The following is a 25009-nucleotide window of genomic DNA, read 5'->3' on the forward strand; positions in this document are numbered from 1 at the left end:
CTGGCTGGTGCCTCCACACCAGGCCTCCAGCCCCTCCTCTGAAGCCACCTAGCTCCCCAGTGCCTCGGACCGATCATTCCAGGGGTGCAGGGCCGTGGCAGAACAGAAAGCCCGGATTCTGACACAGGACTGGCCCCAGTTCAGTCTCCATCACGTCAGGCCCTGGCTGTGTGTCCTCATTCTGCAGACCCCCATGCCTGCCCCCCCGGAGCAGGTCTTGCCGACCCCTAACCTTCCTGGACCTCAGCTTCCTCATGGGCACAAACAGGGAGATGGGGCCAGGCTCAGTGGCCCCATGAGACTCCCGTGTACTCGAGATGCCCCACCAGCCGAGGTCAGAGGGTCATGCCCCAGTCCTCTGCCCCAGAAGTCACAGCCAGGAACTGGGGGCTCAGCTGGAGCAGACCCTCCATAACCAGCATGTGGTTCCTCAGGGCCGTCCTCCCACCAGCGCATTACACACGAGGAGACGCGGCTTAGCTTAGCGGTGCAACGTCTCCCCGGGGCTACGGCACACAGGGGTTCCAACCCCACGGCTCCTGAGAACAGGTGTGGGAGACCAGGCAGTGATGGAGTCTGGTCCCCATTTAGGGGTGCCAGTCCAGGCGCAGAAATCGCACGCTCAGCAACGCCCCCCCAGGGGGTTCTGTTATTCCCTTCACTTTTCCCCTCGCCCTCTCCCCGGCCTCATGGGACCTTCCTTTCTTTCCACCTTCCTGCCCGCTCCTGTCTTCTCCAGAGACGCAGGGACAGGCACGAGGTGGGGCTGCCCATCTGTCCTGCTCAGCCCCGGCCCTGCCGGCCCTGGGCTCCTTCCCTCTGCTGCGTGGGGACAGCGTGGGGGCCCTGACAATCCTTGGCAGCGCCGTGGCCCCTGAGCACCCCCGTCTCCTGCCTCGTCCACTCCTTCTGTTTGTTGCTTTCCCTTGGCCTCTCCTTCCTCTTGACCACGGCCCGGTCCCATCCAGCCCTGCCTGTCCCCACACTTCCTCTTTCTGCCTTCCTGGGGGTCCCCAGCCCCACCTTTCCCACTCTGGCTTTTCCTTCTTTCTCTCCTTTGTCTCTCCGTCCTTCACTCTCTCTCACTTCCTTTGCGCTTTTCCTCTCCGTCCTCCTCGTAGCCCCTGGACACATCCGGGCAGCCCTAAGCTCATGTGGCGTGCTGGCCCCCAGCCTCACCCCAGGACTTCCCCTGCCCGCTGTGGGCAACAGCCGTCCCTCACAGCCAGGCTCTCGCCTTCTGGGCTCGGCCGGGGTCTGATCCCACTCAGTGCCCGGGTCCAGGGTGCTGCACCCTTCTTCCTGCCCTCTCACCCCCGAGCTCTCACCTGTAGCCTGGTGCCCACCTGCCTCCTCAACACCTGTGTGGGCCGACCCCTGGCCACCCACCTGTACTGAGCTGCTCTGAGCGTGATGAGGTGTTTCTGGGGGCCGTGCCCCCTCCAGCCATCCCGTAGGGGCCAGGAGTCACGGGGTGCCCTCTTGTGGCTCTGGTAGGGGTTCGAGGGTCCAGCCCCCAGGTGCCGGGTGCACCCTGGCCGCTGCTGGCTTGCGGCTCTGCCCACTCTTGCTCCCCAGCTGGAGCCTGGCCTGAACCTCAGTGCTCTGAGCTCCTGCCCTGACACCCTGCCCAGGAGGCTGGGCCATTAGGTTCCTGTACCCTGGGCTCCCAGGGCAGCACCCGCTCTGGTCGACAGACCACCCAGTCCCAAGGTGGCGCCGCCCACCAGACGCCAGGCCCTGCCAGGGCTGGGGCCACCCCGCCCCCAAATCTGGGCCTTGGGTGGGCCTGAGGCAGCCACGCCCCTTTGGACACTGTGGTTTGGAGGCCTGGCTTCCCCCAGCCCCCTCGGGCCAACCCAGCAGGCTGCCGGCCCCAGTCCTTGCCCTGCTGGCCATTGGGGTCCCCAGAGGTCTCCTGGGGCTGGCTGCCGCAGGTGGGACAGCCAGGCGCAGAGATCGCTGTCGTGTCCATGGTGGATAGGTGCCTAGAGCACTGGCAGAGGGTCCCACACAGAGCTGCTTCAGCCTCCAGAATCTCCCCTACTAGGAATCCGAATGACACAAGGACGCCAGCCAGGGTCACTCAGCCAGCCCCCTTGCTCTGTGCCAGCCCAGCCTCTACCTCACAAAGCCAGGTGCCCAGGGATTGTAGGACCAGGCAGGCAGCCCATGGCCTAGGGTCCCCTTGCTGCCTGTTCCCTGTCCCTGACACTGGCCTGGCCTGATGTGGCTCAGGGGCAGCAGGCCAGGGGAAGGGGCACAGCTTGGCATGGGGCAACTATGGGGCAGGGGGATAGTGCCGGGGGTCCGGCCTACCAGCCTGAAGCGTCCTTGTGGGCAGAGACAGCAGGGGAAGATCCTGCCTCTGGGTGGCCACAGCCCCGGAATAAGCTGGATTTAGAGGAGGAAGACGTGTCGCATCGGTCAAGGAAGGTGGTACCCCCTGGCCCACAGCGTCATTTGTAATCTGCTTAAACTGGATTCAACTTACACCATGGCTGCTGATGGCGCCCCACTTGTCACAGAAACAGGCCGTGTGGTGTCCCCCTTCCCATCTTACGCCCAGGCATGTGGGTGCTGGGAGAGCCCGGGCAGTCCGCAGTGAAGGACCGGGGTGAAGTGGCAGGTGAGGGAGGAGGGCTCCCCAACTCCCGCAGTGACCTTGGACAAGTGATCAGCCTCTCTCATCTGTCAGATGGGACAGGGGCCTGTCTGCCGGGCCTGGGAGTTAAATCCCTTAGATAAGGAGAGATGCAAACCATCGGGTGGCAGAATGTCACCAGCCTGGCAGGTGTCATAGGTCCCTGTGGGTGTCGCCAGGATGGAGGCCTGGAGGGTGTATGGGTTAGTGTACGTCCCGTATGTCCGTGAGCACGTCCACCTGCCGTTCGTGGGGTCATTCACAGCAGCGGGACAGACACACTTCTGCCTTTCTTTACAAGGGACTGTCCCCTGCTCCCCCCCACGACCCCACAGCAGAAGTACCCAGGGAGTTCAAAGGGACATTTCCTTTGGCCCAGACCCACTGGCCGGCCACCTGCACTCCCACCTGCCCTGCCCAGGTGCTCAGGGGCTCGAGCCCAAGTCTGGTCTCACCCTCAGCCGAGCTGTACCCTCCACACCTGTCTGTGCCTTACCTAGGACAGCAGCCTGGCACTGGGTTGGGAATGGAGGCAAAGCCACAGCTGGATGGATGCTTGTGGCCCATGTCCTCCTGTGATGAAGGGAGTATGCCTAGCCAGGCCCTGGGTCTTTTCCTGTCATTCTCCATAGGGCTGTGCTCTTCCCCCTTGGGCCTCAGTTTCCCCATTTGTTAAGTGGACTGGTTAGCTCTGGACACCGACCCCAGACACACCTCGGTCCGTGGACCACAGAGCACCCTGGAAGGTTACACTGCTGGCTCCTGGGAGGACAATCCCAGCCACGCGGAGCCTGGAAAGGACCGGTATGAAGCCCAGGCTATGACACTCGGGGGTCTGCCTTAGGAGCATGCCCAGTGGGTCTCAACCCTTGGTGGCGGCCCTTGGGCCATACCGGGGTGGGGCTGGGAAGGAGCAGAGCTGGAAGGGCCTGGGGCTGCTCTCAGCTCCGCGCAGACGCTGCTGAGCCCAGCTGCATACCTCTTTGTCCCTCCTCCCTGCCAGAGCCAGGGCTTGGGGGGACCTGGCGATGCCAAGAGATGCCCATCCAGGAGCTTGCCCAGCATGCTCCATGCCATCAAAGGAGGCAGGAGCAGGCTCACAGGCCTGGGAGAGGATAGTCCTCCCAGCTTGGGAGAAGCCGAGGCAGGCTGCATGGAGACAACATTTCAGCTGGGCCTCAGATGCCTGGAAGGGCAGAGGAGGAGAAGGAAGGGCATTATAGGTGGCTCAGAGGGAGGTGGGGAGTGGCCCCTGGCGAGAAGCAACGGCTCTGAGCCTACCTACAGCTGAGCTCTGCAGAGCTCCCGGCCGTTTGCCTCTGCTCTCTCTCCACGACACAGCAAGGCAGGTGACTACTTTACAGAGGAGGAAACTGAGGCCCGGAGAGGATAGGGCACTGGCCCAAGGCCCGAGGAGGCAGGAGCCAAGATAGTGGTCCAGAGAAAACCTGAGTCTGAGGCCCAAGCACTCGACATGGCCCAAGGTGCCTCCCACTCAGGGCTGGTGCACAGAGGGCAGTGGGTACATGGGCTGCAGAGTCCAGTTTCATCATGTGTAAAGTAAGGATGACTGCATGGTCCCCAAGGGTCAGTGGGACAACAGGTGAGGCCTCAGAAGCCTTTTGCAGACGTGCTCTCCATCCTGAGAGCACTGAGCCAGGGCAGACCGGCCACACAGGTGGAAGAGGAGGAGACACGGCTCGCGTGCACGCACCTGCACGCATGTGCATGTATCCAACCGGACTGGCACACCCCTCACCCTGCCCACAGTGTGGGGGCCACTCCTGCCGGGCTGGGCCAGGCTTCTGGAAAGAACTGAGGGAGCCCCACGCCCGGGGCTGGCCTGGCACAGCCACCCCGGCCAAGGCTCAGCAAGTGCCAATCGTCCGTGGGTGGCACCAGCGTGGGCATCCTGCCCTGCCCTCAGTGCCCCGGCTGGGCCAGCAGCGACCTACCTCAGGAGGTGCTCCAGGCCCTGTTTGCTAGAATTCCTCCTCAGGATTGCCGGGCTGCTCATGCTGCTGGCGGCCGCCCGCCTGGCCGGCGACCTGGCCTGACCCCAGCCCTGGGGACGTGCGGCTCCTTCTTCAAAGGCTCCTGCCTGTACGCCCTCTGTCTGCTGCCCTCTGTCTGCTGCTCATCCTGTGACTGGGACCCCTCTCTCCCCCTTCTCTTGCTTTTTTCTCTTTTTCTTTTCTTTTCTTTCCTTCCCTGCCCCTCCTTCACACCCTCTGTCTATCCCTCTATCTCGGGCTGTCACTCACTCTGTCTGACACCCCCTCCCTGTCTCTTCTCTCTGTCTGCTGGTCTGTCCTGGCCCCTCTGGCCCCTGGGGGGGGGGGTCTCCTGGGCTGGCTCCCTGCGGGCTGCCCCCCGCTGCCTAAGTGCCCCTCTGTCCCCCGTCTCTGGGCCTCTGGACTCTGTGGGTCTCTGGACCCCCTCCTCCTCAGGCTTAGCAGCTGCTTCCCTTTCGTTCCCCCCAGCCCCCTACTCCGCCCCCCTTGGTCTCCTCCACCTCCACTGCTCCCTCCTTCCCAGACTAGTAAAAATGTCAGAGAGAAACCCTCCCAGCCCAGCAGAGGGGCTCAGTGGGACCTGTGGCCTGTGATGGGCAGGAGCTGTCACCTCTCCCCTCCACCACCTTCACAGCTGCTTTCTGCCTCAGCCACTCTCCGTTCTCCTTCCTGTCTTCTCATGAGCTTGCAGGGCGCCTGGTCCCCCATACCTGCCTCTCCATCCCTTCGAGCCTCTCTCCTCGCCCTGGCCTGGCCTGGCCTGGCCCACTGTCTGGCCCTCCTCTTTTTCTCTCCTGCATCTGTCTTTTAGGTTCAAGTCCCCTGCCCTGCCCTCTCACCCCCTGCCCTGCCTGGTCCTGGGCACTGAGCCCCTTCCTCTCGGTCCCTTGCCTCCCTGGTCCCAAAGCCAGCCCCTCTCTCCTCTCTTTTCCCTCTGGTGTCTCTCTGTCCCTATCTCTGTCTCCCTCCCTCCCTGCCCTCCCCCTCCCTTCCCTCCCCCTCCCTTCCTCTCCCCTCCCTTCCTCTTCTCCCTCCTTCTCCCTCCCCCCTCTCCCCCTCCCTCCTGGTGCTCCATTTTTCCTTTGTTTATTCCCAGCCCTTTGCTCCTGTTATCACCTCTAGGGGGAGGCCGGGCACCCCAGGAATCCTCTCTGCTCCCCAAATGGAGAAACTGCTGCCCTCCCCAGCCACCCACCCCCAGACTGCACTGGGAGGTCAGAGCAGCGAGACCCCAAGAGGCAGACACCAACACAGCCTCTGTGGTTTGGTACCCATCCTCCCAAGAAGTGGCAACTGGGCACAAGGTCAGGCGGTGCCCTGGCCAGCCGCGCCCCCTTGCCCCTGGTCCTTTGGCCAAGGCCCCAGAGAAGCAGCCCAGCCCATTGTTTCTCTGGTTGGGCTTAGTCACCGTGACTCACTTGAGAAGACTCGAGGCTAGTGGCTGGACAAGGGGAGGGACTGGACTCCCTTTCTGGGGGAGTCACTGAGGACCAGCCATCTTTCATCTAGGAGCTCGCCCTACTGGCTAATGCCCACACCGCCCTGAGAGGTGGACACCATGTACCCATGTCCCAGGTGGGGAAACTGAGACTCAGGCTGGTGTCCAGGGTCTCAGAGCCAGGGCCTGTGAGCCAGACCACAAGCCAGGTCTGAGGACGGCTGGCCACCCCAGCACTGGCCCGGAGAGGCCATCTCTGTGCACATGGCCCGGCCTGAACCCTCCAGCCCCCCTGCCACAGAGGAATGGCCGCTCTCGTTTCCTCCACTAAGGGGACATGTGCGTGGACAAAGGGCAAGGTTATGATCACACGGGCAAGCGAGTGGACACGCCAGTGAGTCACTGTGTGAAGACAGTGTGTGTTGGAAGTGGCGGCAACAGTCGGAAAAATTCCACGTGGGCCCACAGCTCCAGTCTGCAGTGACTCAGGTGGTGGCCGGCTGGTGGAGGCTTTGTGGGGGTCAGGAAGTCTGGCTCAGAGCCCCCCGCCCACACATCAGGCTGGGTCCCGTGACTGTCCTGGAGGGGAGCCCAAGCGTCTTCCCTCCCCTCACACAACCCAGGAGGAGCCGAGAATGTGGGGAGTGCCGAAAGGCAGCTGTGCCCATTGCCCAGCCCCAGCGCCCGGCCCAGCATCCAACACAGACCTCAGGGTTCTGGCAGAACGAGGACGAAGGCAGGGCAGCAGGGCCGGGACGCAGCAGACCAGCCAGGGACCAGAGAGCCTGCACTGCGTGTCCATGTCACCCTGCCAGTCACCCCCTCACCCCTTGCTCCTAGTCCTGGAATCCAAGTCACAGCCAGGAATGGAATGTGCCAGGGCATATTTTGGTTCAAAAGAAGGAAAAATATTCGTACCTGGGATTGAGCAAAGTCCCTGTCACGAAGAGCTTAGAATTGCACAGCTTTCTACCAGAAATGCTAATAGGTGGGAAGTGGCAAGTACAGGTCTTTAAATGCAGGGACCAGGATTCATGGTTTACAACTAGGAACAATAGGGCAGCACATTTGACCTCAACTCTACTATGATTTGTCCATCTGTTCATCCATCTTCCATCCATCATTCATCCATGCACCCACTCATCCATCCATTTCTCCATCCTCCCATCCATCTATCACCCACCCATCCACCCATCCACTCACCTATCCATCCATTTATCTGTTCACCCATCCATCCATCATCTACCCATCCATTCATCCATCCCTTTTATATAGTTATATTTATCGTATCATTCATCAATCTATCAATTTCTCAATACATCTACACCTTCAATTATCCGTATAAACACAATATATCCTTCCATCAATCCATTCGATCCATTCAAGCATTTGTCAATACATATATACCAATGCCCATCCATCTCTCAGCTCTCTTTGCATTTCTTCATTGAGCAAGTATCCATCCATCTAGCCATTCACCCATGCACCCATCCAACCATCTATCTAAATGTCTTATGAAACACTTAGAAGAAGCATTCAGCTAGCCACCCACCCATTTGGAACATAATAACCACTCACTATGTGTCAATTACTATGCTCTATATGGTCGTCCACCAATTTGTGTATCCGCTTGCCCAGCTAACCAACCAGCAAGCTGTGGTTAATACGCCTTTCTGTCTCTTTAAATATTCTGCTGTCCCTATACACACGTATTTTAGTGTTTACCCATCCCACTCATACATCCATCATGTCTGTCTGTCCATCCATCCATCCGTCCGTCCATATGTCCACCACCCACTTTTCCATCCAGCAAGTGATGCATCCAATTGTGCATATATATGTGTGTATATACATAGATATATATATATGTTTCCCCAAACACGGTATATAATATACGTATTCTATTCCTGTCTTATATTAATTTTTGCTCCAAAAGATGTATTACAGCGTATTTTCAGGGGCTGTCTTATGTTTTCATGCACAACAATCTACATTTATTCAAATACAGTCGTGTCATCTTCTGGAACATCGTCATAACGTACTAAACGCGTCCATCTGGCTGACGATCTCAACTGGGGCTTATTTTCGGGGAAACACGGTAGATACATATTTGTCCTTTTATATACACATCCGCCCATCATGCTGCCCGTTAAATCATCCAAATGAGTTAGTGCTTAAAGCAGTTGCTGATACTTGGTAAACCTTCAATAAATGTTAGTTACTATCCTTCTCATCCATCCATTAACTAATCCATATCTCATTTGACCAACTATTCATTCATCCATCTCTCCATTTATCTTCATGTAGTTGTCCATCTATCCTTATATTTTTCAAAAATCTATCGAACATTTACTGTATTTATTTTTTAGGTGCTGGGGATTCTGCATGTCTCTCTTCTGACATTTTTGTGGGAACAAAACAAGTAAATATTTGTATTTACATTAAGTAAATATTTACTGTAACATATTAGATGATGGTAAATACTATAGAAAATGTAATTCAAGGTAGGAGGACATGGAGTTTTGGAAGGGATTTGGTATTTTATGTATACTAATCAAGGAAAGCCTCACAGGAAAGACTCAGCCTTTCCTTATTTCAAAAGCAACTTGGAAAAAGATGAGAGCTAGCAGTATACATTGGTACATTGGTGGGAGAAAACGTTCCAGGAAGAGAGAGCTGAGTGCAAATGTTCTGGTGTAGCCATGTCTGTTCATCAGCCTGTCTCTTCAGCAGTTCACCCAGCATCAAGCCATATGTCTATTTACTTACTATCTGTTATCTCCCCCGTTTAGCTATCTCTTTCTGTACTTGCCCATCTATCCATCTAAAAATCTATCCATCATGCATGTGCATCCCTGTGTCTACCTTGCCTTACAACCTTCTATCTGTCTACCTTCCATCCATCGACCCACCCTCCCATTTATACTTCCATTCCATGTGTCCACCTGCCAATCCATCCAAAGTCCATTCATCTCCTGGACACCTGCACAGAAATCTATCCAAGTGGGTGATCAGCTTGATATACACAGGTGCAAAATAGTTAAACACATGAATAGAATCATTAAATGATCAAAGTCAGCATCGACTTGATAGGCTAATATTTGTGCCATAGCTGTTGGTACATATTCTAAATATCAGGTCTGCACGTCTCCATCCATACATCGATGTGTCTGTTCATATATGTATCCATCATTCTATTTATCCATCCACATTGCCGCACATCTATCCATTTGCCCATCCAGTATTGCTACCACTTCTACCACCACCGCCACTAGCTAACATTTATGAGACATTATGTGCCAGAGAGTTTTCTAAGAGCTTTCCTTCATTATATAACCCTCAGTAAATCCCTATGGGGTTGATAGTATACTATTTTAGTGAGGAAACTGAGATACAGAGAATTAAATAACTTGTTCAATGTCATATATACCTATTTTCATTACTTTTATAAGTCAATCATGTATATTACATCACTCCTCTCTTCCATCAATTTATCTGTCTATCTATATAGTCAATTGACCATTCACACATTGATCTATCCATTCATCTATCCATCCATCCATCCATCCATCCATCCATCCATCCATCCATCCATCCATCCATCCACCCAGCCACCCATCCATCCATCCATCCATCCGTCCATCCATCCCTCCATCCATCTCTCCATCCACCCATCTACCCTCCATCCATCTCTCCATCAATTCATTTTTTCTTACTTTCTACTTTTCTTCATCTATCTTTCCCTTAATTCACACTTTTCTCCATCATTGAGTCTTTCATTTTCTCTTTTTCTTCTTTTGTGACTAAGCCATGGTTCATAAGCGTGGGGCCCAAGAAGGTAAGAGAGCAGACCTTCATGGCCCGTAGGCTGAGTGCCACAGTGGAACCTAAGCAATGGCTGGAGAGGTAGGGACTTGTCCTCTTGTTCAAACATTGTCACACCACACACACCGTACCCACTCACAAATATATGCTCACAGAGTGGTGTCCCCGTGGAAGGTGAGAGCCCGTGGCGGGGAGGACAGTGGGTCAGGGCGGGTGGCCTCAGTGGCTCCTGGGTGACTCCAGGCAGAGAGCAGTCTCTGACTTACAGAGGAGGCAGCCCCAAATGGCACTAATCTGTCATCTGTGTTCCTCAGTCAACAAAGGGAAAGGGGCCAGGGTGGTGGGACGTGGATGGAGTGATGACACTGGGTTTGGGTTCGGGCTGGCGGGGAGAAAGGCTGAGGCTTCTCTCTAGATTCTTCTGGAATCAACTGGCTAGACCCACCTGTCCCAAGTTCCATTTCCTTTGCAGGGGAGGCAGCTGGGAGAAGAGGAAGTGAGGCAGGAGGAGGCAGCCTTGGGTCACCTCAGAGGTGAAGCCAGCAGAAGGGCAGGTGCGTTAGGAAGGAGGGGCACAGACACCTGGCGTGAGGGGCTGTGTCCTTCTCTGCAGTGGGAAGGCACAGCGTCTGAGACGCCGCCTGCCACGGATGGGACAGGGCAGTGATGTTATTCCTGTCCTTACTCACAGCCCATGTGTCAGCTGGGGACGCCAAGGCTCTGGGAGGGATGGGAAGTGGGTGTCCCACCACCACTACCCCATTGTTACTGTCACAGCCCCACAGGCCTAGTGTCCTGTGTGTGTATGTGCCTGTGTGGAGGGGGTCCTCCCTTGCAGAAGCACCCACAGTACCTGGCAACCAGGAAAACGGGGACCCCAGAAGGGCAGGTAGGTGTAGTGTTGTTTGGGTGTCCATGGGGGGCTGCCCCCCACCCTGTTCCAGGAGGCCTGAGCCCCTCCCACTCCTGCAGGAGGTGGGTGCCTGCAAGGGGACACAGGCACTCCCTGGGGCTCGGACGACCCCTCCCTGCCAGCCCGTGAGATCAGATAGCACTTTCTCCCACCCAGCGACTCCCAGTGTCCCAGCTTAGTGGCAGTTAGCAAATGAAGTCTGGCCCCAGGAGAGGACAAGGGACTTTCCTCCCCCTGCCCCACATCTGTCTGTGTCTGGTACCTCAGTGTTGTGCTGGCAGAGCAGAGCAAGGAGGCCTGATTTTCTCAATCCCCTAACCTCCTATAAAGCCCACACAGGCCCCCCAGCCCCTCTCTCCATGTGGGGGTCCTGGCACACGCAACTCCAGACAACTTTCTCCTCTAAATCTCAGCTCATTCCTGGCAGAGAGGCCCTGATTCTATCTGCCTCCGGGGAACTTGGGGGTAGGGGAGTTTGGGGGACCCCTCTGCTGGATGCCTTGTGGCCTCAGCCCCCAGTCTCCAAGAAGCCTTTTGGAAGCTCCTGGAAAGGACATTTCTGGTGCCAAAAGCTCGAGGCGGGCATTTGGGAAGGGCTGGGCTGGAAAGGGCTGAGACTCCTTTCTAGACACCTCTGGACAGAACCACCTCGTTCTGGTTCTGGCAGGGCCAATCCTATTTCTGCTTTCTGGGCAGGTCGCTGGGGTGCTTTCTCACTGTGCCCCATGCTGGGTGGAACTCAGAAGCCCCTCCCTCACCCCCACGGGAACTTCCAGGGGCAAAACTTCCGGCAGTGCTGCATGGGGGGTTATTGAGCACCTACAAGGGGCAGCCGAGCCACTCCTGGGTCCCCCAGGCCTTCCTGGGTCCCCGGAACCCCGACCTTGAGCCCACAGGGGGCACAGGCTCCCCAGAGTCCCTGCAGAGAAGGGAGCTTCTGCTCCCAGCCAAGGCCATGCGGGGTCTGTCTGCTGCTGGACAGACAGATGACTTCCGGCAGTGCCTCGGCCCCTTAAGCCAATGAACCTGTGAAATAGGAGGTCCCGGGACCACCTCCCTGGGTCCAGGAGGACAACCTTGGTTTGAAGCGTTGGGTGAAGTCTGGCAGGGGAGCAAGCTTGCAGTCTGAGCAGCTACGACTCCACATGGGGAAACTGAGGCCTCAGGGGGGTGGCGCTTATTTGCCCAGAAAGTACTAGTCCAGGCATCAGGGGCTGATGCTGGTCATGACCCAGGACCCAGCCCGTCCTCCTCCTCCCGCTGGCACTTGGGACTTGGAGCCCAGGAGAGCAGAGCTGATGCTCCCGGCCCCACCCTTGCTGGTGAGGACTACAAGGGCCTCTTCCAGCTGCCACCCACAGGCCCATCACTCTGGTACCCTGCGAGGGAAACCAAGGCACAGGCAAGCCAACAGGGTCGTAGAGGGGAGGGCAGCTGCTATGCCAGCTCACGATGGCACCGTGGCGGGGCCTTACCCTGTCTGGTCCCCGAGACCCTCCCAGCACTGCCCCTGTGTGACCCCAGGGATGTTTTATGAGACAGATAAAGCCCTAGAAGGTGGTGGGGGTGCAGAGGATTTCTGGCTTCCCAAATCGGCAGGGGTCCCGCTTCCCAGCTCAAGGAGGGAACGTGCAAGGCCCTGATGGAAGGTGGGAGGAAGCCAGGACCTCCGCCAGCCTCGCCAGGGGGAAGGCAGCCAGCTCAGCTTTCCCCTTCCCCTGGGAAATTTCCAGGTGCCCAAGACCCCTGACCTGGGGGGAGCAGAAAGGGGTCCACCTGGGTGTCCTAAGGCCTGACGCAGCTCTGACGGGGAAATGATCCAGGACTCAGCTCCCCAGTTCTTTCACCCCAGAAGCCTGAGTGGCCTTTGGCACTGCCCACTGCTCCGGGGCCACGTGCCCTGGCTGTAGCAGGGTGTCTGCCCTGCTGGGAGTGCAAGTGGGTAGGAGGGCCGCCTGGGGGCCTGGCTGCACGGGGGTTTCTGACCCATGGGGTCCCACCACACCCTCCCACCCTTGGCTCCCTTACAGGAATGGGACCATCCTAGGGCACTCTGAGGGAGGAGGCTCTAACCTGGGGCAGTCTGAGGGGGCTGCCCAATTGCCCCATTGGAGAGCCATGGCCTGCCCTGGGCTGCCATGCATGTTGGTGTCCGAGGCCCGACAACCTCTCTGAAAGCATGCAGCATGTGTAGGTTTGGGGGAAGGTCTCACTGGCTCCACTCCAGTCCAGCAGACCCAGCAGACCTCCTGGGGGCTCCCAGGTGGGGCTTCCCAAGACACAAATCCCCTCCCTGGGTGTGGGGACTTCTCACCCCCAAAGGAAAATCCCCCGTTTCCTCAGTCACCTTATGAAATGAGAACGCGCCCTGCCTCTCAGTTTCATTCTGAAAGGTCGGTGTCGCACACCACATGGGGGGGGCGGGGGCTTGCCACAGGCAGCCCAGGTTCAGGGACCAGGGATGCAGCCGTTGGCTCTCCAGCCCAAAATCCCACACCGGCGAAGCCCAAGTCCCCAGGATAGGCACCAAGACACCTTGGGGTCGGCCACACCGAGCCCCTCCTCCTGCTGCCTTGGTCTCCTCTCCTCAGCTTTCACGACAGCTGGGAGGGGCTGGTCAAGGATGGGGCCAAGGAGGGAGGCAGGGTGCCCGGCCAGGCAGCTCGAGCTGTGCCCTTCTACGGGCATGAGGTGGCTGAGAGCACAGGAGCTGAGGGTGCAGACGGTGCTGACGTGAGGAGCCATTTCGGAGCGGGACACAGCTGTCCTCAGTCACCTGCTGTATGCTCAGAGCACCTACCTCCTCTAAGGACGCAGCGATCCCCCTGGGCACACAGCCTGGGCCCAGCCTCCCACCATGGGGTGCTATGAGGGGCAGTGTGCCCCGGCAGCCCCACCTGGCATACACACCCTGACCCAGACCCAGGCTGCCCGGCTCACCCCAGGCCTCACCTGGGATTCAGCAAGTAGAAGGTGACCTGCCACTTCCCTCGCATGCACATGCACACACACGCATGTGTGCACACACGCGTGTGCACACACACACGGGTTCACACTCATTTCCCTCATCAGTAAAGGTATCATCACAGTATCAGCCATTGCTGTCACCAGCCTCCAGCCGAAGACCTGGCGTCAGAATCCACTTTGCAAGCCAGCCCTGAGGCTGTGGGGACCCTACCCGTACCTGCTTAGGAGGCCCTGGGCGTCACCCCGTTTCCCCTCTTCCCCTCCCGAGCAGCAGCTCTGGAGCAGGTGAAAGAAAGTCGGCCCTGGGCAACGCCATCTCCATTCTTGTGGCTCTGGACTCTCCCCCTTCCCCTTCCCACTGACCCGAGCTGCAGGCCCACTGCCCTCCTCCTGGCTGGTGGTCTCCACCGCATACGCTCCCCACCCATCAGACATCCTCCTGCCCTCCAGCAGCCCTTTCCCCGGGCCTGGTCCCCCGTCCTTCGCTTCTGCACAGGCCTGGTCCCAGCGGCTCCTCCTGAACAGCCTGGGGACAAGGGCTATCTCTACGCTGTTCTGGTAGCCGCGGCCACACAGGTGGCCCTTTCTGCCAGCAACCCACACACAGCCTTTGCCCGTACCCCCAACCAACAGTGCCTGCCTGGCACTCGGAACAAGCATCTGCTGGCACCCTCAGCCTCGCCACTAGAGGGAGGGGTCTCAGCTGGGCCCCAAGTATGGGCTCTGAGGGTCCCGAAGCTGAGCAACCCCTCTGATCAGGCCTGGCCCTCCCCACCTCACACCCACCTCCAGCCCTTGCGGCTTCGGCCCTGCCTCCCCAGGCCCAGTCTCTGCCCCAGCTGTCCAGACTTCGTCCTGGGTCCCTGCATCGGGCACCCAGCCCTCCTTGTCCTGGGTCGGCATCCTACTCGCTCGTAGGGAGAACTTCCTTTCCCAGGAAGGCCCAGCCACAGAAGCAGGGGCCACCGCGGGGTGACGCGGAGTCCCGGGAAGGTGGCCTGCAGCCTGCATGTGGCCTGGGTCCCCCATGGCGCCCTGGACCTAGTGTTGAGCGTTACCCCGTGTAAATGCTTGGAACAGAACACCGGTCCCGTGGCCTCCCGATGCACGATGCACGGCCGCCCCACAGGCCCTTACCCGACACCTTCTTCTACCAGCAGCTCTTCCTGCTCCTCGGAGCCCGGGGGGCTCAGAGCCTCCGCCATGGGCCTGGCGTCTGTCTGTTCGGAGATGTGGGCTGTGGGCTATGTGTGCCAGGGCTCTGGGTGCTTCCTGGGGCGGTGGCCTGATCCCCCACCCCCTGCCGGCTTTCACTTCCCCTTTCCGGCTGCAGGTTGAGGTTTGGGCTGGGGTTGGGGTGTTGTTTTTAATCTGTTGTTGCAAGAGAAGAGAGAGAAAAAAACCCAACCACCAGGAAGCATTAAGCAAGTTGCAGGGACCTGGGGTGAGAAGCCCCATGAAGGCAGGGGGTGGTATAGGGACTGGGACACCGTGCGTCCAGACTCCCGGTGACACACAGAAGCCCCACCAGCAGCCGTGGCCTCAAAAGGCCTTTCGCGTGGCAGGCTGTCCCCAGTGCCAGGGCGTGGTTCTGGCCTCTGGGACCTCCATTCTCAGCACCTATCCTCTCTGGAAGGAATCTTCTGGGTGTGCTCGCAGAGCAGGGCACACCTCTTCTCCACCCTCTCTCGACGCCCCGACAGGCCTGCACTGTCCAGGTGACCTGTGGGGTCCTGCCTGAAAGCCCCCACGTACCACATGCCCATGTCTTGTCCCTATACTTTCTTTACTTGCCCCATCTGTTGGTCTGCGGGTCTATCTGTGGCCCCTCCCCTTGCCCCTCAACTCTGCCTCACTCCACCCCCCCAATCTGTGCCCAGGGAGCAGAACTGATGGGTCGGGTCCTGGGGTAGGGTGGGGGTGCAGCAGGACTGAATCTGTTCCCCCCTTTACTGTTCTCAGCTGTTGAGAGTGGCCAGAGCAGGGGCTTGGAAATCTGGGAGGGATGGTGGCAGCTGTGGGGGCCAGACCCCAAAGCTGGGTGCCTTGGGCTGTGTGCCATCCGGCCATGCTGGAGCAGCTACACAGGTGATGGATACTTCCCTTACAAGACCTGGGCTGACTCCTGGGCCCACGAGACAGGAAAAGCGAGCCCAGGGCCATCTTGCCAAGCCCTGGCCAGCAGCGGACCTGAGAAATCCAACTGGAAGGGACACGGAGGGGCCCCGAGGCCAATGGGGGCAGGAGAGAAGCCCATGGGGAGAGAAGGCAGTAAGGCCCCCTGCGTGTTTGTCCATCAGGGTGGGGCCTGGTTGAGGGAGAAGCTGACATGGAAGGCAGTGAGGTCCTGGCCCCCACATGCACCAAGGTGGCTTCTCATTTACCTGTGTGGGGAGGCAGGAAGGGGCCCCATACCCTCAAATACAGGGCAGGCCTGAGCCAGACCCCAGGCTGCAGAGAGACCACCAGGGTCCTGGTAGCTCTCAGGTCCCCTCTGTGGTTTCCAGAGCCACTTCCTGTCCAACCGCGGACATGGTAATTAGTCGTCCACCCAAGCAGGGCCCAGACACCAGTCCTGGCCAGAACCCCCAGGGCACAAGGCCCTTTTGCCCTCTTGGCACCTTGCTGGTGTGTGTGACCCGGGTTGACTGCTATTTGGGTCCTTCCTCTGGCCTGTGGTGAGGTCGGCCTCAATGTCACTGCTGGGATGTTTAGGAGCCTTGGCAGGATTGGGGGGCAGGTACAGGCTGGGCGCCCTCAACATATGTTCCCCCACCACTACGCACTGCTCAAAGGCTGGGCTAGCTCCCTCATTTGTGGGGCTCAGGGCAAAATGAAAACCTGGTGCCTTTGTTCACATACTACTAAGAATTTCAAGGAGTGTGAAACCAAGCGTGGGTCTTTGGGTGCTCACTGGACCAGCTCTGCACAGAGTGGGAGGTCTAGGGGCTTGGCCTGTCTGCCCAAGCCCCCTTGTTAACCCCGTCTGAGGCAGAGGGCACCTATGACCCCCAAGTGTTTGCCAGACTCCAGTGCCCTCCAGAGCAGGCTCCTCTGTCTGTCACCCCTGCCAAAGGCCCAGAGGCAGCCTGGTCCCTCCTACTATGTATTGAGCTGTGTCACCCCAGTTTCACAGGTTGGAGTCCTGAGAATGGGACCTTACTTACCAATGGGGTCGTTGCGGATGTAACTAGTTAAGATGAGGTCACTGGGTGGGTCTTCACACAATATGACTGTGTCCTTATGAAAAGGGGAAGTTCAGTGACAGACCTGCACGCAGGGGGAACGCCGCGTGAACACAAAGGCAGAGACGGGCTAATGCGTCTACAGCCCAGGAACCCCCCAGGAGCTGGGGAGGGGCCTGGACTAGACTCTTCCTTGTGGCTGCAGGAGGGACCAGCCCTGTCGGGCAAGGTGAGTGGGGTCAGAGGGGCACAGCGGATGCACTGACTGCTGCCTGGGGGACATCCGGGGGACCCTCCAGGGGCAGCTGGGTATGTGGGCAAGGTGGCCTCAAAGGTCCAGGAAGGCAGTGTTCAGACCACAGGCTCAAGTGACATCAGGTGACAAGACACGAGGGGGGGGGCGGGGGGGAGGGGGAACGGGAGAGAGTAGGTGGAGTCAACAAGGAGAAGTCAAGAATGGGGAAGTGGTCAGGCCAGGAAAGGCCAGGGCATGTCTGGTGTGGAGACCTGGCCGGAGCGCCGAGGGCGTCAATCAGCCAGCAGAGAGCTGTGGGAGGACCGAGGGTCACCGCCTGTCGGCACGTGGACCCGTTGGGCACCGGGCTTGGCGTCCCAGGGCCAGAGGAGTGGCAGAAACTTCCCCGGGGCTGGGAGGCAGAAGGCTGGGCAGTGTGACGTGGGCATAACGGGAAGGCTCAGCAGGATGGAGAACGTTCGGGATGATGACAGAGGCACATAGACACGTGGAAAGTGTTTTGAGGACCCGGGACAGAAATGGTGGGTGAGGGTCAAGAAAGAACACAGGGTGGGCCAGAGAAAGAGGCGGGCTCAGGGAGTGCCACGGGTTGAATGGTGTCCCCTAAAAATTTACATGGGCAGGCCCTAACCCTCAGTACCTGTGAGCTTGACCTTATTGACCTTATTAGGGAATAGTGTCTTTGCAGATGTTTAAGGTGAAATGAGGTCACTGGGGTGGGGCCCCATCCACAGTGACCGGGGTCCTCATAAGCAGAGGTCAGGACACAGACACACACAGAGGGACAACCATGTGGGGACACAGGGAGAGGACGGCCGTCTACACGCCGAGGACAGAGGCCTCAGAGAACCAGCCCTGCTGACACCTGGCTCTCGGACTCCAGCCTCCAGGGCTGGGGACAGTGAGAGTCTATGGTGTAAGTCGCTAGTTGTGGTCCTTTTTTCCTGGTGACTCAGGACACTGATACAGGGGTCCTGTTAGTCAGGGAAAGAAGGCCAGTGGCTGTAACTAAGAGCCCCACACCTCAGGGACTCCATTCTCACTCCAGTGCAGTGCTCAGGCCAGCGTGGAAAGGGAGAGGGACCCCGGCTCCTGCTCCCCAAGGACCTTAGCATCCCGGCTGGTCCTCTGTATCCAGCTGGCAGGGGAGGGGAAGGAGACCTGAGAATAGCAGGAGGCCCAGGGGCCACGCCTGGACACACGTGCCATCAGGACTCACTGTCGCAAGGTGCGTGTCCAGGAGGAAAAGGGCAGTCAGCCAGCTCCTGCCACAGCAGGCACGAGACCTGGGGGCAAGGGAGTGAGAAGTCGGGGTGTCCAGGATGCTCTGGGGTCCAGGTGGTGCCACCAGCAAGTGCAGGCATGAAGCAGAAGGGGAGTGGGGTGGGAGAGGACTCTGGACGTGGATGCCGTGGCTGGAGGCACTGTGGGACCCAGAAGGAGGCGTCCAGGGGGCCTGTGTGCACGCAGCCCACTCAGAGGCCATGGCAGAGCTGGTCAGAGTGCCAGCCGGTCAGGGCGGAGTGAACAGGGCCCCGCGGGAACTTCTCCTTCTCCTCGCTCAGGCTTCCAGGGGTGAATCACCCCGTGGGCACAAGCAGAGTTCAAGGCTTTGCCAGGGGAGGAAGGCTGTGGGGTTCCCTGGGGAGCTCCGACCCCCATCCCCCACCCCACCCCCATCACAGCAGGCTGAGTCTTGGTGCCCTGGCCTGTGTCCGAGGAGGTGTAGGCCACAGGTGGAGCCTGGGGACAGATGGGGACAGGGTGTCCACAAGGTGGGGGAGTGAACAGGTCAGAGGGACGCCAGGAGAGGACAAACAGATGGGCAGGTGGGGAATGAGCCACCAGAATGGACATGCTAACAGGTCAGGTAAGGTGAGAGCCGTGGGGCTGCCACTGGGGGACAGGTGAGGGCAGAGAAGATGACAGGGCACTGCTGGGAAGTGTCCCCACAGCACATGTCCCCTGGAAGTGTGTGGCCAGTGTGGGGAAGTGTAGTTGATAGGCGTTCAGGGGCCCAGGTTGTTGTTGGGGGTGTGAGACGTCCTGGTGGGGACCTGGTGGGGTGAGGTGGGGGCCAGACCGGCCTGCACCAGGCCCCATCTCCCCGCAAAGGGAGAAGCCACAGTGAGCTAAGCCTGGAATTGCCAGAACTTCCCTAGGGAGTAAAGTCAGGACGAGCTGCAAGGGCTCGGGGTGCAGGCAGGAGGCCCCTCCCTGAGGCCAGACGGAGCCGGAATCAGGGGTGGAGGGTTCTGTGTGCCTGTGGGTGGGCACAGCGGGAAATGCTGTCCGAGAGTCTGCCCTCGGCCAGGCCCCCTCCCAGGACAATGGCAGGAGGAGGACTTTGGTGTTGGGGGTGCTTAGGACGGGGGACAGAGACAGGGAGAGGGAGGCAGGTGGCTGGAATGTGGTTGTCAGGGGGCTGGGAGCTCATAGGGTAGCAGGCCGCCCAGGAGCGAGGAGGGCTGTGTGAGGCCCAGCAGTGCACAGCTCCTGGGGTGCTGGCCCCCATAGATGGTCATCAAGGTCCAAACATGCCAGGCCCTTGGGGCTAAGGGCCATCGTGGGCAGCTGAGGACTCATGGAAGGCTTCTCGGAGAAAGTGACCCTGACGGAACCTGAAGGTGGGGAAGAGGTGGCTGTGGGAGAGCCCCGTGCTGAGGCGGCATGGTGTGCCCAAGAGGGCTGGGAAGGGCTGGGCTGATCCCCAGGAGGTGCCAGTGGTCCTTCCTCACCTGTCTGTGCTGTGATGCAGGTGAGCTCATCTGCACGCCCATTTTATAGTTGGGGAAACTGAGGCCCAGCAGCCCATCGGGAGGCCGCGAGGAGTGAGTGGGAGTTGGGGAAGAGGGAACATGAGAGCAGGGTGACGGGGAGGCCTGTAGATTGTTGGTCACTGAGGCTCTGGGCCCAGACATCTGGTGCTGGGGGCCCGAAGAGGGGACAGGGCTGAACAGGTTGCGGTTCTGTCACCTGACTACATCTCATCTGTACATTTCACATGAAACACTTTTAGCTCATTGACCATTCTGTGCCCTCGTGACCTGCTCCCATAGGGTTTATTTAATTTATTTTTTGGTTTTGTCCACTTCTCTGCTTTCTGGCACACCAGGACATTTGGGTTCATTTGTGTACTGGCTGCCCAGCCCTGTGCTCAGCCATCTCCCCACCCCGGGAGCCTTGGTCCCCCATGTGTCCCCACAGCCCTCCCTTCCTCACCCTCCATAATTCCAGCGCCACCCTCCATGGCCCCCACGTCACCCACGCCCCTCTGCCCCTGCACTCTGGCTGTCCTAACCCTTCCCTGGGCCCTCCTGGGGCTGTTTCCCCTCCTCCAGCTTCCTTTGGGGTCCTTCCTGAGCAGAGGGTCTAACTCAGGCCCTCCAGGAATTGTCTTGTCCCTCTGGTGCCCTGCTCACCACTCACTTCTGAGGACCCCACCTCCATCCTGGACGCCTGCACCCAGCTGCTTGTGCCTCTATCCCGCGGGGATTTCCACAGCTCCCCCCAAACCCACAGCCCAAAGCCAGCCCCTCAGCCACTCTGGGCTCTGCCCGTGGATGAGCCGCCCACCCCTTTTTCTTCCCCTCGGCATAAGCCTGGGTGTCCTGTCTCCCACCACCAGCAAGTCCTGGGGGCTCTGCCTCTTACCTGGCCCTCCCTTCCTGGCCCACTGGCTGGCCTCCCTTCCAGGGTTGACCGTGGCTCCTTCCCCTCCCCAACCTCCAGCCTCACCTCCTATAGTGCCTATTCTCCACCCTGCAGATATCTTACTAGAATCCTCACCATGTACCAGGTGCTGGACTACACGCTTCCCAAGACTCTACCCTCAGGATGCCCCGTGGCTGTGTGGACACAGACCCTTCCAACAGGGACACCAGACCGAGCCAGCCAGCGACAGAGAAGCAAAGGGGTGTGGAGCCAGCCACGGCTTTGCTGTTGGTTTGCATGGCCCTCCCCTATTTCATTCATTCATTCATTCATTCATTCATTCATTCATTCATTCATTCATTGAAAAACGTGACAAACACCAGCAAGAATTACAACGGCCCCTAAACCTACATCTACTCAGATGCTTCCAGCCCCTCAACCATGCCCTGCACTAAATTATTATCTGGACTTTTGTGTTTCACATTTTCTTGCCTTTAAAAACAAGTTCGTTTCCCCCGTAATATGTCTGCCCAAACCCAACAGCATTGAGTCCTGCCTGTGGGAGCCACGTCCCAGCGTCCTGGCCTCCCCACTGCTCTGGAATCAATTCACGCCCCCTTTCCTAGCGGACATGGCCCCCGAGAGCTGCCCGGTTCACTCTGTCGGGTCCACAGAGGGATACGGCTGTGCCGCTGGGCGATCTGGCCCCCAGAACCCATTCCTTGAAGCCCCTGGCCGCCCCACCCGCCCTGGCTCCACACAGGATGTGCCTCTGCCTGGAATATCCCTGGGTGCCCTACACCCTGCCTGCCTCTCTGCTCGTCCTCCTCCTCCAGCCCCATCTGAGAGCTCACCTTGCACAGTACCCCACCCCAGGCCAGGCCTGGGCCTCGCTTCTGAGCCCCACGGGCCCCTAAGCCCTGGATGGGCTCCGTGCCTCGCACTGCCTGGCTGCACCCACCAGGCAGGGACACTGTGGTCATCTGTGCTTGCCCGGCCCCAGGGGTGAGCGAGGGACTTTCCCCGGAGGCCTGGTTTCCTCTACAGGAGCTGGAGCAGGCGGCCCAGGCAGAAAGCAGCAGGCTTGGGAATGGGGGTTGACAAGTCTGGGCCTGGGCTGCAGGGCCACCTGGTTGGAGGGGCTGTGGGGAGCTATTCAAAGGACAGAGCTGGATCCCAGGCTGCAGTGGGGCTGGGAGCGGTGCTCGGTGAAAGCCGTCAGGGCGCCAGCTGACATCGGTGTCTCGGTCCTCGAGGCAGCCAAGGCTGAAGTAAGCTGCCCTTCCCATCTCTGGCCCCACACATCAATAGCTGGGACCTCCAGAGGGCAAGGGCAGGACAGACAGCTTCTCCATCACAAACCGCAGCCTGGCCTCCCCAGGCTCCCCACCAAAGATCTGAGCACAGGGACCTTGGCAGGCGGGCCACTGCGCCACCCATCACTAGGGAGGCCGACAGCGGCGGCCTTGCTGTGACAGTCCTTACCCGTCCCTTGATGTGTGAGGTGGGCTAGGGCCTTGGGCACAGCACAAAGACCCAAGCCCTCCCGTTGGCCCATGTGGGGCCAGTTCGGCCAATCATCAGTCCCTGGGTGGGGGCACAGACGCCAGCCCAGGCGAGCCCCTGCCCCCTCGGCACAAGCCACCTTGGGAGGGCCGCCAACACTGTCCCAGTGTATCCCCTGTGGGAGGGTGTGGGGTCTTAGGACAGGCAGTCTGACAGGAATGGGGGCTGCCCACAGTGTGCATGCCTGCCATGGCCCCTCGCCGGGACTTGTCTCTTACGGAGAGGGTCTCTGTGTGGGTGGGGGCCTCTCATGAAGACTGTGCAAACGGACAAATGACCTCATTTTGAGAATTCCTGCTCAGACATGACTTGGGCCATCTGTCACCAGAGAAAGCTCTGGAGAGCACCCGGGAAATGACCACTAACCGTACCACGCAGTCTCAGGGTGCAGGCCGGGTGGATTCCAGTATAAGGGCCTTCCCAACCCGGCCTGAAATTCCCGAAGCCCATGCCTATCTCCCCCATGCCCTCATCCTGGGCTTCCCCAGCACGTTGCTGACAGCTCTGGCACACCACCGTCTGATGGGGCTTCCCGGAGCGTGGCGGGCACCCAGAGGCTCCAGGCAGCCAGCGGGCAGAGGCTGGGGCAGAACCACAGCAAACCAGTCTCGGGGTTGGAAGCCTTTATTGACAGCTGAGATGAGCCTGGTTGTGGGCCAGCGCTGTCGGCCTGCCCTCCTGCACTGTGTGCTGGGAGCCCAGAGCGCCCCACCCACCACAAGGCGGCGGGGCTCCTAGGACTCGGACTCGAACATCTTCTTCCGGCCCTCCATGCCAGACTTCTCCTCGATGTTCTTCCGCCAGTCACCCACATCGCGCAGGTCCCGTTCCTGGGCGTGGGGCCGGGACAAGGCTCAGGCCCGCCCGGCCCACCAGGAAGCGGGAGACCACCCTCAGCCTCTGTTCCCCCTCTGTGAATGGGCTCCCGGGCGGGAGCTGTGGGAGTCAGCCCTGCAGGGCTGGCGGAGGGGCCTACCTTCTCGGTGTCCTCCTTCTTGACCTGCTTCAGGTTGGCCCGCAGGTCCATGCACACCTTGTGCTTGGAGCCCAGCAGGGCCTTAAGCATGGCGTCGGCCGACATGCGTACCCTTCTCAGCGGCGGCCTCTTGAACTTGCCTCTCAGGTCGAATAGCTTCTGGTTCATGTCCTCCAGCTGTGGGTAGGGGAGGGCCGTGTAGGAGCCAGCGGGGCCAGACCCCACCGCGTCGGGGCGCCCGCCCCCGTGTCCCCTGCCTGTCCCCTGCCCGTCCCCTCTCACCTCCTTGGTGCTCTTCTGCACCTTCATTTCCATGTCATATTTCTCCTCCTCGGCCTTGTCGATCTTGGCGTGCAGCTGTTTACAGAGCTCCTGGGGGTGGACACGCAGGTGGGCGGCCATCCCGACACTCGGCCCCACCTGCCCTGACCACCCTACTAGTCCTCTTGCCCAATGGGGAAACTGAGGCGAGAGGCAGGAGCGCGGCTCGGGCTCGGGGTACCTGCACCTCGGCCGTGGAGCCAGGGATGTGCAGCGGGGGGCAGCTCTCCGCCAGGTAGTTCTGCTTCTCAGACTCGCGGCGACTCTCCTCCTTCTCAAGCTCCGCGGCTGCGATCTGGAGCATGACGCTCTGTGGGGGCAGGGGCAGGCGCGGGTGAGGGGCTGCGGCTCAGCCTGGGGGACCCCAGCGGCCCTCCCCCAGCCGCACCTACCTTCAGGTGTTGTCTGCGGGCCGTGAGGGCCCTGTTTCGCTTCTGCAGGGCGGGGAGAGGAGGCAGTCAGGACCAGCCTGGAGCCCCCAGAACCCCACATCCTTTTCACCCCCCCACCCAGGCCAGGGGGTCCTGCTCACGAGGCAGCTGGTCTAGGAAACCCCGAGGCCCTGGTTGGGGGCTTGGCCCAGGACACTGCCCTGCATGATGTGGAGAAAAGGCTACAGCTCAGAGGCAGTGGGGAGGGAGGGGGGTGCAGGGCCGGGTGAGGGGGTGCAGTAATCAGAAAGAAGAACCAATCCCCCGGTGACCAGGCCACAGCCGCACTTCCCCTGCCCCAGGAGGCACCGGGCAGCCACTTCCTCTGTTGCATCAGTGTCTGAGGGTGGGGTGTCTTCTTGGGGCTTGAAACTCTGACCCCTGACCTATCCCCAGTGAGGGTCCAAGTCCCTGGGTTTCACCCCAAGAAGGTACTCACCTCATCACTGTCCCAGGAGGGCAGGCGGAGGTGGAGGAGAAAAGACAGAGGTTAGGGCCATGTGCTGGGGCGGGTGGGGACAGGAGGTGGCCAGGGTGGGCAGGGGTCACTGCTGGGAGATGCAGAGACTCCTGCCCGGGGAGGGGGGAAGGGGGGCGGGGGTGACGGGGAACCAGGGGTGGGGACTCCACTTACTCCCCCATCTTGAGGTCCTGGGCTTAGAGCCTGTAGGAGAGAAAGGCAGGGGTGTCAGGGCCACAAACCCGTTCTGCCATGGACATTAGCTGCTTGTGGGTGTGGGTGGCTTGTGCAGCACCTCACATGAACCCAGCCCTTTGTCCCCAACTCTGCCCTCCTTGGGCAGTGGGGACGATGTCTT

General features: G+C 59.6%; 2 protein-coding genes and 1 long non-coding RNA gene across 7 annotated transcripts in view; 1 reads left to right on the plus strand and 2 right to left on the minus strand.

Moving 5' to 3' along the window:
• The window catches only part of LSP1 (lymphocyte specific protein 1), a 32835-nt gene extending 17737 nt beyond the window's left edge, over nt 1-15098 (minus strand). For 2 of the 4 annotated variants that reach the window (XM_074336935.1, XM_074336934.1), the window contains exon 1: nt 14940-15098. In XM_074336935.1, the coding sequence (XP_074193036.1) occupies nt 14940-15007 (68 nt within the window). In that variant the 5' untranslated portion in view covers nt 15008-15098. Of the gene's footprint in view, nt 1-4599; nt 5586-14939 lie in introns of those variants that run through there. The other 2 variants (XM_019718538.2, XM_074336933.1) reach the window with 2 other exon arrangements.
• A 1885-nt stretch (nt 15099-16983) lies between these two features.
• LOC141572308 (uncharacterized) lies at nt 16984-21365 on the plus strand. 2 transcript variants are annotated; one of them, XR_012497690.1, is made up of 2 exons: nt 16984-17216; nt 21012-21365. It is a non-coding gene; the product is annotated as an uncharacterized LOC141572308 (long non-coding RNA). The 2 variants fall into 2 exon arrangements; XR_012497689.1 differs by having other exon boundaries at nt 21043-21365.
• A 1706-nt stretch (nt 21366-23071) lies between these two features.
• Nucleotides 23072-24310, minus strand: TNNI2 (troponin I2, fast skeletal type). The gene is made up of 5 exons (XM_019718578.2): nt 24153-24310; nt 23942-24070; nt 23722-23811; nt 23440-23616; nt 23072-23293 (listed from the first exon to the last, which is right to left on the minus strand). Exons 2-5 carry the CDS (start codon nt 24062-24064, stop codon nt 23198-23200), a joined length of 486 nt encoding a protein of 161 aa, XP_019574137.2. The 5' UTR covers nt 24065-24070; nt 24153-24310; the 3' UTR covers nt 23072-23197.
• Nucleotides 24311-25009: the final 699 nt, after the last annotated feature.

This window comes from Rhinolophus sinicus, linkage group LG06, assembly GCF_036562045.2.
Source record: "Rhinolophus sinicus isolate RSC01 linkage group LG06, ASM3656204v1, whole genome shotgun sequence".
Lineage (NCBI taxonomy): Eukaryota > Metazoa > Chordata > Mammalia > Chiroptera > Rhinolophidae > Rhinolophus > Rhinolophus sinicus.